The sequence below is a fragment of the Phodopus roborovskii genome, unplaced genomic scaffold (genome assembly GCF_943737965.1).
Source record: "Phodopus roborovskii unplaced genomic scaffold, PHOROB, whole genome shotgun sequence".
Classification (NCBI taxonomy): Eukaryota; Metazoa; Chordata; class Mammalia; order Rodentia; family Cricetidae; genus Phodopus; species Phodopus roborovskii.
This window is the reverse complement of record NW_026126480.1, coordinates 46,097,646-46,111,175: the sequence shown is the minus strand read 5'-3', so window position 1 is coordinate 46,111,175 and position 13,530 is coordinate 46,097,646. Positions and strand designations below refer to the sequence as shown.

Below are 13,530 nucleotides of genomic sequence, written 5' to 3'. Positions count from 1 at the left end.
TGGGGGGTTCTCTCCCTTAACCTCTAGGGGGCTTCAGAGGCATCTTTGCTCACTGGGCTCTCTCTCTGGCCCCTCCATTTCTATTTCTGTTAAGACATCATCACCCTGCTCACACTTGTGTTCTGGCTACTGTATTTCTCCTCTCTAGTGTTTTCCTTTTGTTTTTAAACATTTCCTGGATTTTCTTAGATTCCTTTGCCAAGTCTTTATTTTTCCAATTACCTCCTCCTTCATGTTTTCTGCCCTTCCTTGTGCTGTTATTTAGTAGCATCTATCACACTCTTTCTAAAAATTTTAGCTCAGTTTCTGAGGTTATGCTCTCCTCAGGCTCTTGGGTGGGTGGGCTAACCTTGCTTCATTGCTGACAGACACACTGTTCTGTCCATATTCTCATCTGTGTACTGGCTGTGAGTGGGGCTAGGCTTCGAATTAGATGTCCATGTTGACATTATGCTGTGATGGGGTAGGGCTGGGGCTGTGCTCCTGTGCTCTGCCCAGCACCCTGTCCCAAGTAAAGCACAAAGGGGCCCTGTGTTTGGGCTCTGTTGTCTCTTCTCCAAGGCTTCCCTTGCCTAGCCACCCCTTTGTTGTCCCTGGTGCTTCTGCCTGCCCTAATTTTTCTTCAGTGAGGTTTTACTCAGGAAAGGATTTTTCACAGCCCCATGGACTTTCCTGCAGTTTAGACACTGTTATATCAGCTACAATTTGGAAGCGATGCTTAGGCTGAGCTCAGGCTATCTCTAACCCTAGGACTTTGCTTACTGTGGGGTCTTAGACTTCCTACTGCTCAGGTCCTCAGGCTGTGGGGCCTCTGTTTGCCTTCTTCTCAGACAATTGCTGATACTGAAGACCTGTGGGGCTGTGACCAGCCGGTACTCATTCATAATTCAGTGTGTCAAGAAGTCTGTGGCTTTTTGTTTTTTCTTGCAACTCTGTCTGCTTTGGGCTATGTATGTAAGAAAGTTTTAAAAAGTGGCTCCTGCCTTCCCTGTATTGAGCACTTGAGGCTTCTTTTCATTTTAAGTCAGGTTTCCAAAGAGCATTGTGTTCTGAGATGCATGTGTCCAAGATCTATTTCCTTTATCCATTAGTCCCCACAAAAGGTATACACCAAAAATGACCATTGCCATCATTATCATCACCATCACCACCATCATCGCCATCATCACCATCACTATTATGCTTCCTGGAGGCAATAGGCAGAGGGAGGGAAGTGGTATTTTAATTGTTATAGTCTGCTCTGTAAGTGGATGAACAGTCATTGTCAGTCATGCTCTAAGCACCCACTGCTCTCCCTTGGCCAAGACCTAATCTGGCGGGGGGAGGGGGATTCCTTAGAGATGGGTACAAACTTCCTGAGCAAGCATTTGCTGAATGTAGACTAGAATCAATGTCAGCTTGCCAGAATATGCTCCCAATGACATGGTGCAGGGTCACATTGCAGAAACACATATCTGCTAGTGATTAAGAACCTATAACTGCAGGAAAACCTTCCAGGGTTAGCTAATCTAAGCACTGGAGCAGTGTAAGAGGGACATAGTACCCAGCGGAGCCACTAATGAAACAGATGTAGCAGCCAGTGTCTGCTGCCTGGGCAGCTACAACATGTCTTGCAGGAGTTGGAACTCCAGGTCCACTGGGATTCTGCCACCAGTCATAAGATGCCACCATCACTGCTGATCAAATCATAATCATTTGCAGATCAGCCATCGTGCTCAGCAACTTGGATACATTATCTCAACTTAGAGGGCTTGATACCCAGAGGATTGTAAGCAAAATACTTTTCAGCAGATAATCCATAACCAAGGGACTCGTAGCCTATGAATGACAAAATCCTTTGCCCACAGGGTCACCAGTATGCTGTAGGACCCATAAGAGCTGTGTTCTGTCTTCATACTCCAATCACTCTCCATTCTGTCCTCTATGCCTAATGTGGCTCCTGATATATACAAAAGTCGTAACCACAAGGTCAGTAGATGCTGGGAGAGACAAATAAATGTGACCACACCGAGGACACACATGACAGCTATTCAGCCATTGGAAGCCTTCCTGGCCTGAGGCATAGAAGAAAGGGGCTTGATGAACCTGGGAGCCTTTGTAAATCATCAAGAGACAAGCAGAGGAACAATAGCTCTGCTTGGCTCCTTGCATGTTTCTGGCTTAGAACCATGCTCAGGCCCCACAGCTCAAATTTTGCCTATGGCCATGATTCAACTTAGAGAGGCATCTGTCCTGATGACAGCATGGGCCTTAGTCCCTACCTGAACAGTGTGGGCAGAGCTCAGGCTCCCTTGCTCTGGTCTTTTCCAGAGCCCCAGAGCCCCAGAGCCCCAGATTGATGAACCAACCTGCTTTACAGCTGCCAGAAGCAAACCCCTGCACGGCACAGTGTGGGGGCTAAATGCCAGACACAGAGATCGCTCAAAGTGTGCTACATCTGAAGATCATTTGTAACACTGCACGATAAGATGTCGGAGGCCCCATAAGGCAAAAAGATTCACAGAAACTTTGATTCCTGCAGAATTTTATATTGTGTCTAACACCAGAGTTACAGGCTGGTGATATTTTGATGATAAATTCCCAGCCATTTTTGCTGGAAGACAGAATGGTTCTCCTCATCCGTTAAATCAAATAAAAGGGGATATATCTACAGTTAGACAGAAGCTGCAACCTGGTTAGGGAGGAGTATTGTGGATGGCCAAAGCCACCATAGCCAATGAGGGTAAAGAATTGTCACCCGTACCATCATCATAATCACCATCTTCCCAGCTATCATCATCATCATCATTCATGTTATCATCCTCATCATTATCATCATTAGCAACATCATCTACATCATGCCACCATCATTTTAGCCATCATTGCTGCCATTACTAACAGCATCACAATGTTTATTATTACTACCATCATCACCATCATTTCCACAATCCCAATAGCATCCCCTTCATTACTAACATCATCACCATTGCTACCAAATCCTAAATCAATATCTTTGACTGCACTAAGACATTTAAGTACATGATATCAATTGAAAGGAGATATATTACACAGAGAACTGTAAACCAACACCAGACATTTCTATCTCAATTAGTTTTCTAAAATCTCAAATGGCAGATACTATCAGTATTGAAACTTATGGATAGAAAGAGTGCAGAGAAGGAGAAACAGAGTTCAAGGAGAATTCAAACAGAGTTTAAGTGTGCCTCAGGTCACACTACATTTTAGGGTGATGTCTAAGATGTGTGAGACCATAGAGAACAAACTTGATTAGTTCCCAACATTCTTCCCCCACCACACAGGGTGAATCCTATGTTTTTGCTGGGGGCATAAAGACAGTGGGAATGGAAAAGTTAGTGCATACATGGCAGAGCTGAGTCATGGACGGCTGGGACATCCAGCCTCATTTGAGTCCTTCTGTTTCTCTCTCAGCTTCTGACTTGTATGCAAGAATGAAAAATCTGAACTAGGGTACATTTGTAAAGACAATTTCTTGTCATAAATTCCTTTGATTACTTCCATCAGTGAGTAGAAGCCCATGGCCACAAATTCAGAAGACTTACACAATGTGGGAGTAATCGCATACTGGACTGTTCCTGCAGCCACCAGTCTACAGTGCTAAGACAACAGCTGTGATAGGGTTGGGATGTGGGGACCTGAGACTTACAGGTGCCACAAAAAAGAAAAGTGAAGACAGCAAACCCCATTCTCTTTAGGAAGCAGACCCGGAATTCTACTGCATTCAGTGTCTTCAAGGAAGTGGTTATCACAAAGTCAATTCCAATAGGAATTCACTCACTAATTGTTGGTGATGAGGTATAACAAGTCCTTTGCTGCCAACAGGAACCCAGTGTCTCTGCATTTGTAGAAAACAGATGTTGGAATGGCTCTTTAAGAAAAACCAGGTGTGTCACCATCTTGCATAGAGATTTCGCTCTGGGGACAAAAGAGCTCAGCTAGTCAAGGCAGGTGCCATGTATTACAAAGACAACAAAGTGACATGCAGAAGCTGAGTTATCCCTGAGTGGACAGAGAGCAGAATGACATCTGAAAAGGAAAAGCACATGACAAAGATGCTCCACGGCAGTGGGAGGACAGGGTACAGACTGCACGGAGAAGTTCTGTGAGTGGAGAGTACATGAGAGGCGTGTGGCTGCTGGCACAAGGTTGTGCCCAGAAGACACAAATGAGAGTCACAGACATTAGGGTATGAGGCCTACAGAGAACACTGACATTGTAGTGATATAAGCCAGAAGATGTCTAGGGAAACACCTAGGAGTCTGCAGTTAAGAGGGATACATTGGGAGATGAGATCTGCACGGTTGAGGGTAAATGTAATATCAAAGTCCAGGGAGCTGGGTGTTCACTTCTGAGGGCATGGAAAAGAAGGCAGTGATGTCTAGAAAGATCTGTCCTGCACATCACACTCCAAAGTCCCTGGAATCCTAATTTCCAACCCAACTTCTCTCATGCTGACCACAGAAAGGAGCTGAGCTAATCTCATGAAAGCCTTGGTGTTTCATCCACTGAAGAGAGACTCTGCCATGTTGCCCTGCTCTGTTAAGAAAGAGGAAGGGTAATGAATACAATAAATAGTACATCCTAGGTAGCCTTTCACAGCTCAGTATTTGATGGTAGGCCCTAAAATACAGTCAATAAAAGCATAAACAGAGTGCAAACACTGGCAGGAGGGTAAGGCATCCCAGACAAATTCACACGGACATGGTAGTGTCAACAGGACAGAGAAAGTTGTGAGCTTTGGGTATGGTTGCAGTAAAGGAACCATGTTACTAAACCTGCAGAAGGGCTTCTAGTATGGTCCATGGTTGTCTGTACCCTTTGATCAGTTGACACCTCTTTACACCTCTTTAATGGCTCTATCAATGTATTTCCCACCTGAGATGGTAGATGGTTCCAAATTCCCATCAAGGGAAGAGTCATTCAGAAATCACTTCTTATCTAGGAAATCATGTTTGAAATTTGTTTGAAGAGACATAGGTGGGCCTTGGTTTGGCAAAAGCTGGACACTAAGTAAAGCATATTCCCCAGGGCAGATCAGCTAAGGTTTCTAGAGATAGTATTGGCGCCTTTCTCTGGACTCTGCACCTCAAGGCTACCAAGGACAACAAAGAAGAAAGGGTATCAGGACTAGGGAATCTGACATCAGCATGCTTCATTGTGATCCTCAGATCCCTGAGAATTAAAAGTCAAATTCTGGTAGACAAGAAGACTGTAGGGACCTAATTGGTCCATGTTGATCTCTGGCTCTGCCCTCTCATGGGCCTCACAAGCCATGTGTCTCCTTTTACTCTTTGGAACATTCTTAGAAGTCTGAAATGTTCTCCTAGGCACCCACAGGACTCCTCTTTACTACATTAGTTTCTGGAACGGCCCCAGACCATCCCCTCACTCCAAGTTTCTTCCCTGTTTTGCACTGATTTCTTTTCAGTGGCTTGTTCTGTGCCCTTTCTGTGGCAAGGGAGCTTTCGTGGAGGGAACCATTAGCTTGGTGCTGGGAGCAGGAGTCATTGCACACACCAGTAAGTAGACCCTGCTAAAAGTGAGACCAGTGAGCCTCCAGCCATGCCCTTTCAGTTAGCGTTTCTAGTTCAGCCTCATGATGGATGGTTGTGTGGCATCAGAAGACTCGGTGGTGTCTGGATCCTGCCACAAAGAGAACCTCCACACACCACCTGGGCTGGAGGGACCTCCCAAATGCCTACCATGTAGAAGAGGGCTCACTGGGCCTAATTATGATCATACCTTTCTGACCCCCACTGAGTGTCTTACATGTCTTTCCGGTATCCCTACCAACTTCCACAAGACAGCTCAGGCCCCCAGGTCAGGAACTATCCCAGCATGGTGGCTCACACTGCAGATACCAATTGTAAGTGTGGTCTCTAATGTCTTCATCCACATCTGCTGCTGCTATAAATGAGAGCATCAGAAACCAGGTCACTTATAAGTAATTGATGTTATTCTAGGTCACAGTCTGGAGGTTCAAGACCTAAAAACTGAGTCCTGTGGTGTCATGGGGCATCACAGGGGGACACAGAATATATTTGCAACCTCAGGAATCTTTGTAATGAAGCCACTCATACCACTGTCCTGACCTCATCTAACCCTAATCACAGCCTGAGGGGCCTACCTGTCCTATTGTTTGTTTACATTTCCATAGCAATGTGATGAGGCAGTCTATCTGAATATTTGCTCATATATCCACATATCATGGCCACACATGTGGGGGAATCCATGACCTTCCTTTGGGTTCAGTTGGCTAATTTGCCAAAACTTCACATGACTCACCAAAAAATGATATACTTGTGATTTGTTTCCCACAAAGGGGACAATTCAGCAACATCCAGTGGAAGAGACTGGTAAAACTGGGACAGATCTCAAGAATAGGAGCATTGTCTCTGAAGAGCAGGTGTGCACTGCCTGCACAGGGGACTGGTGTGATCCTATCTAGAAAGTGACTAAAACGCCACTATTCAAGAGCTTTATTTGGATTTCATTAGTTGTGATTGGGCAATTCACTAGTGGGAAGACTGGTTCCATGGAAAATCCCTATCCATATCCTGATTAGGGTGGTGTTAGGGGCTGAGTCCTTAACCAATAACCACATGACTGATGAATCTAGCAGGACAGAGTGGATCACCTCATTGGTGACTGCTCAAGTGTGGTCCTGTCTAGGATCTGGAAAGGTTCTCCTTGTGGACAATACAGACCCTCTGGTCAGTCAGGACATTCTCTTCTCTGTCAGCAATCTGTCAAAGACCTTAAAAGTGCCATCACAGGCCCAAGTCGTAAGGGTCCAGGCCACCTACTCTGCCTATCACCACACTGTACACTGGACCCAGGAGGGTAAACAGTACAGTCACTGACCATTAGCTCAGCTGCAAGAGCTGATGTGCTATGTGAATGTGCCATGAGAGCTTCAGGCTGGCTCTGGCAGGGTCTTCCAGCTGGTGGTGAGCACCTGCAAAGTGAGGCAGATAGAGGGGAGGCTGGCCAGGCTGGGGACACCTCTACTCTACCACTAAGACTATATCCTTGGCCTCAATTTCCAAACTGACATTTGCAGGACCCTGGCTTCAGATCTTTTGGAGGTAGGAGACATCTGCCTTTGAAATTACCTACTGTTAAACAGTTGGGTGACAACAGAAGAGGCCTGTTCACCAGATCTGTAGGAGCTGCAGCAAGAGAGTGCTACAGACACAACAAGCCCCAGCCATAGTGAGGAGTCAGAGACGAAGCCCCAGTGTAACAGGATGCAGTGATGTGTTCTTAGGGTGGGTCTCTGGCTACCACTCTCTACACTGGATCCTTCCAGCTGTTTCAGTGGTGTGGTGTCAATAGGACACATCATATCACAGAATTGTGCTGCAGCCATGTCAAAAGCATCTAGTCAAAACTTCATACCTCACTAAAAATAAGATCCAGAGATTTCCACAGCTTGATTCTGCACACAAGGCAGGCTCGTCGTGAGGTACAGAGCACACTGAACACATAGCCTCTTCATATTGGTGCTTTTTGCCTTGAGCCCATTACATCCATGGGATTCTCCCCGAGAGAATCTTAGACAACAGCTTTCTCTACACAAGGTGGTAGCCTCTTGGGTGCAGTGGCCTGAGGTAACCTTCATTTTTCTCCTCTCATGTTCAATCCAAAGGCCTTCTATTCCTGAGAAGATGCTGTGGCATGATAGGAATGTCATCCAGAGGTTCAGCCCAAGAGCACATCTACTAGGTCCTATGATGCTGGGACTTCAGCTCTGACTACCCCTGTAGGTTGTGTGTATGCACCACTCTTGAATCCATGTCCCCCACCCCTAACTACATGGCCTGCAAGGATGAGGTATCTAGCTTGCTCAAAGCTCTCTGTGTCTGATACAATGTATGATACTTTGTGAATAGGGGTGTGTGAGAGGTGTCAGAGTTAGATATCTTTCAGGGGATGACCTTAACCCTCCAGCAGCTCATGAGGGTACTGCTATTGCCCCATATTTGAGCATAGGCCCTATATTGGTTTGCCCAACTGATCCTGTAGTTCAGGTTTGCACATCTTCCACATGGGGAGCATGACAGTTGACACTGATAAGATGGGCTTGCAGAGTGACCTGAGCCCTCTAGATTACCACAGACAACTATTTATTTGAGGCTTGCCATTTTGTTGCCTGGGCAACTAGTATAGCCTCAGGATGGCTCCACAGGGAGGACCTGGCTGAAAGGCATCTGAAAGCTTGTGGGTGATCTTGATATGCACTGAGGGCTGGGCTGGGCTGAGGAGCAGTCACAGGAGGTCAGAGCCTCTCTGTGGGGCTGGAGATGGTCACGTCAACATCTTGCTGAGTAACAGAGGAAACAGGAGGCAAATAGTATGATCTCCACCAGAGTTGGGAGACTCTGGGGTGCTGGTGCCTAGAGCTGGGGAACGTCTTTGTGGATGACAGATTGGACAAAACCAGCCCCTCCAAACTTCACTTTGAGCTAGGACATTTACAAAAGCAGGGATAAAACTGAGGTTTTTGTGGAGGATGACTGAGATTAAGAGTCTCAGAGGATGACTGAGGGTTCTGTAAATACCGACATCAGAGTGACATGCCATCATGATACCAAGCCAGTGTCAGATGCCCTTCCCTCTAGGCAAAATTCAGAGTGAACAAACTTTGCCACCCACAGGGAGCGCTCAGCTTTACCTTTTATTAAAGGTACAAAGCCCACCCCAACACAAGAACCCAGAAATATGACCAGACCTTTGCATTTGCCTCTGACTGATGCAGGCAAGCCAGGAGCCCCATACTCTGGAAGGCTTCCAGTGGCTCTGAACAAAATATTTTGTTGGGTAAGCAATAACAGGAGATCATGATGCGCTCAAGGTACAACAATACAAGCCTTGTTTCCATGCTTCTATTTTGGGCTAACTTACTACAATGACATCCTAATTATAACTTTGCAGTCTGGTGCATAGATCACAGATCAACTGGTAGCTTTCCCTTTTCAGAACGCCTCATTGTAGGAGAGGCAATGATGGTACATTTCCTGAAATATCTGGTCTATAAATAAAATCCCCCCCATAGTTTCAGCACTACTTTATTGTTCCTTTGCATAGTCCCCATTAGTCTGGAATAATCTCTGCTACAGCCCTATGAACCAAAACCCTTGTTAGGCACAGAATACTGAATGTTATCAGCACATGGCTAGACTTCCACAAAGCTTAGCTCCGTGTGTCTCCCACAGGGGTACTTCTGCTGGTTTGGGCAGTCTGTCTACAGTATTGTCTCTATGACATTACCATCCCTGGCCAACGTGACCTGGGAACAGCAAAGACAAGGGTGCTACAGAGGGGTGACTAGTGCTGGGGGTGTCCATCCCAGCAGTACCAACTCTGCTTGTCATTTTGAACAGACACTGCCACGGGCCTGACCATAGACAGTTAGGCTGGGCAACAGACCCAAGAAGGAATCAGAGTTGTTGGGGTAAGGATGAACTCTGGAGTACAGGACAGGGCAAAGGTCAGCTGCATCCTCAAAGACAGGGATGTCACAGCACTCTGTCAGAGAGGAGAAGCCAGCATGAGGAATAATGATACCAATGTTGATCAAATATTTTCTTCCAGACACAGGCACTTAGACATTTGAGAGGACCTCCAGGTGCTTCTAGAATAAGGCAGAGCTATGAAAAGACCTGCCATCTTGACAAGCACACATCAAGTGTGCTTGGGAAGGGTGGGTCTACCTTTCCCTCTTCTTCTACTCTCCAGGGTATGACCATTTTAGAGACAGTCCTATGATTCTGAAACAGCCATCATCATCTTGGGACTGAGGCTATAGGCCAGTAAAGCCGCTTGACTTTTGAGGCAAGAAAAGTCTCTTTTGCCAACTTAGCCCAAAGAGCTTTTCAAGACTGATTTTATTTTTTTTTCTCTTTTCTTGCTTTGTTTGTTTACTGGTTTGAGACAAAGTCTCACTCTATAGTCTAGGCTTCCAACCCACAGCAGCCCTGCTGCTTCAGGCTTTCACAAGTCAGATTATAGGCATGAGCCACTAGATTTGACTCAAGACTTTTCAGTCTGTAAAGAGTGCTCTCAGGGGGATTTAAGGTTTCAGTGGGAACCAGTTGGATCTCCTCAAGCATGGTTAACTCTGCATCTTGTCTCCCTGTAGGACTGAAAGTTGTGAGAGCTGTGGACCAGAGGAGGCCCAGGGAGTAGACAAGGGGCCACAGACACCACCCCCACAGATTCTCCTGCCCCTGGAGGAGCGTGTGACCCATTTCCGAGATATGCTGCTGGAGAGAGGGGTAAGAACCCTGAACAACCATGAGGGAATTAGGAGGTGTGTCCATGGGGTCCTTGGGGAAGGACTTGTGTTCCCCACTGCACTTGTGTTTAGGCTGAAAGATGTTAGGAGTTCAAGAATATGAGATCTGAGCAAGCAGGAGAAGAGAGGTCAGCAAGGCATGAGCTGCTGGGATAGGGAAGAGGTACCAGCCAGTGTGGGAAAGATTCCTCCTACCCTCAGGCCTGGCTTCAGGTCCCAAACCTCAGGGATGACCCCCTATGGGTATCTTAGCCCCACAGGGAATATCCCGTTTTTAAATAAAGCGATTCCTGAATCTTGTTTTGAGAGGAGAGAACTGTATGTGAACCTCCTTCCAAGGACTTTTATTTCTTACTTTGGCTTTTGGGCACAAAAATGAGCCAGTACAATATTGTAGCCCAGTTGGATTTCTTCACAGAGTGCAGCAGAACACAGGAGGCAGTAATGAAGACTGGGAGGGTAATTGTAATGAATACAGAAATGGCCTTGTGAATCCGAAGCAAATTCCCAAACTCTGCAGTGGCATGTTTCTCCCTGCCAGGCTGTTTCCTAGAAACACCTTTGCCTTCTCTGCAGCAGACACAGGGAGGCTGTAGAGCAGGGGCTGTGGGGAGAGGGCAAGGGCTGGGTCATCCCTTCCACAGCAAGCCAGGCCCAGCTGGACTCTGAGTGCTGGCCATGGAAAGGAAGAATGGAGGCAGGGACAGCTCCTTGAGCCTCTAGCAGGAAAAGCATTCACTCCCGCCTGTCTATCTGGCAGTTTTCTATTTCTTGGCAGTATGAATGTGCATGTACTATACCTATTCATGTACTATCATTCAAAAGCAAACTCAGTTCTCCATCTCAGGAACCAGAAGGCCGGCAAATGAATGGATTCAGGTCACTCACTCATGTCTAGCCTGACAGTGGAGCCTAGTGGTAACTTCATGTGCAAGTCTTCAGTCGGGTTCCTTAATTCAAACTTCTTCCTCAGTCTGCCCTGGGACATTCCATGTGAGCTTCTCCTGTTCCTGCCATGGTGCAACTGCTCTTGCCTACTAGATCCTAGGGTACCCAAGATTATTTGAACTGTTTCTTTGGGATTTTGTTGGTGTCTGCTGTTTAGGTTGTGACTGGCATCTTACTCATGTATACTTGACTTATGAAATCGCCAGAGGAGACCACAGAGTGTATGAAGAAGGGGTGTTTCTGAAAGGGCTGAGGGTTATTTTCTGACTCTGCACTTTTGCCCACACAGAAGAGGAGTAGGATGGGATGGGGGCCATCAGGAGAATGGCACACCACATTCATCTCCCCTAGGGTTGAGTTCCTGTGTTTGAATTCAAGATTCCTTGATATGCTTTCATGCAATTAGACCATCTCAGGCCCCTCCCTTACTCTGAATAGCTTCCAGTCAAGAAGGCTGCAGGATCATTTCTGCAGCATTCTAAGCAGCTGGTACAGTATGTCGCCATGAATTATTTAAAACTTTTATGTTTATTTACTTATTATGCAAGTGTATATATGTATGTATATGTAACACACACACACACACACACACACACACACACACACTCACAGGATACAGTAAACATGTTGAAGTTAGAAGACAATGTGAGAATGTCTATTCTCTCCTTCTGCCATGTGGGTCTTGTGATACCTTAGCAAGAACCCTTATATCTACTAAGCCATCTCTCTGATAATGAACTTTTGAGAAATTTAAGGGAAAATTTCCCTCCATCATTTTGTCTAAATTTCAACTTTGAATTTTAGAAACCATTGAGTCCAATGTATTAATTTAGTCTTCAGTCAACTTTCAGGGATAGAGTAGGGAGCTAGCCCTGCCTTTCTGGACAAAGGAGTGGATCGGGTAAGCTCACAGATCCCTAAAGTTCTCCAAAGGATTTTGCTGGGGGAGGATTTTACTAATGATACTTCAGTGTATGCTTAACTCATCAGGTGAGCAATTCAGTTTGGACTTCAATTTTGAGATGTTTATATGAAAATCAGCTAGAACAATAAGTGTATGAGGAGCAATGGACCAGTGCTGTGCTGACTCCAAAAGGTCCCAGAGTCCCTTCAGTTTTGGAGTAGAACAGGTCAATTGAAGTTTACTACCCTGTCATAAAGCAATGCTACCCCTGCAATACTGAGACTTTATAAAATATGCCAGCCAATTTCATAAGTCACTCATGCTCATGAGAATTTGATAGTTGAGCTCAGGAGATTTTGAGCTGCTTAAAGAATGAGCCATAGAAAGGTCACGCTTTATGGACTGAGTGATTAACAAGATTTTTATATTGCATTTGCTGAGTACTTAGTTCAGAAACCTGTGTGCTTATATGGAGTGATGAAGCCAGGCATGGAGGATTTCTAATATCTTCAAAAGACAGTCTTGGGTTTTCCCAGGGGATTATGGGCTAGGGAGGGGCTCTAGTTCTATGCTTTTGTAGCTGGCAGGAGATGGCTCAATAAAGGTTTCTGTTTTATTTATTTAGTTCTTGTACAAGCTCAAATCACAAGGGGACTTTTTTTTAAAAACTCTATTTAATTGAGTAGCGTTTGCCAGCTTTCCCCTTCCTATTTAGCTGAGTGCATGGGAGACTGGGTGTTGGGAGTGTGTCTTTCTATAGCATTCTTGGTGCTCAGTGTTGCTCATCCAGGGCTAGAAAGGGAAGTCCTTTTCAGTGTGCTGGATCCAAGTAATGCAGGGGTCAGAGCTGCCTCTGGGTGTTACCAGAATCTGTCTGAAGAAGTGGGGCCTCATGGACACTGCCTGACACCATAGCCAGCTCCAGGAGAGGCCCTGAATTTGAGTTCACAATTATGTAAAAAAAAAAATCAGTTAACAGGATACTCACTACATAGTGGTCATCGATCACACTGAACGTCAAGATCACTATGGAGTCTTTGTTAAGCCAGTGTGAATAGTATGGAACAGACAGAGGCTCTGTAGTTGGTCCCTCAGCTTACAGCAGAGAACACATGGTACCCCCATCCCAAATGTCTGCATATTGGTGTCCCCCTGCAGCCTGTTGCATGTCTGGTTCCCCTTCCTTTCCAAGGCACATAAGCTCATGGCTATCATTCCTCTAGAGATTCGGCAGTAGCGGGATGATGCTGAAAGGATCTGCTTATTATTATGGTCACAGGAGAAGTGATGATGCATAGGTAGTCCCGAGGGCAGGTGCCTGCACTAGCTGCTGGTCCTTGAAGTTTGGGGGAAACACCTG

General features: G+C 45.9%; 1 protein-coding gene across 1 annotated transcript in view; it reads left to right on the top strand.

Moving 5' to 3' along the window:
* LOC127228478 (transcription elongation regulator 1-like protein) overlaps positions 1-13,530 on the top strand; it is a 64,832-nt gene that overhangs the window by 33,365 nt on the left and 17,937 nt on the right. The window contains exon 5 of the mRNA XM_051193238.1: positions 10,163-10,298. Coding sequence (XP_051049195.1) covers positions 10,163-10,298 — 136 coding nt within the window. The remainder of the gene's footprint in view (positions 1-10,162; positions 10,299-13,530) is intronic.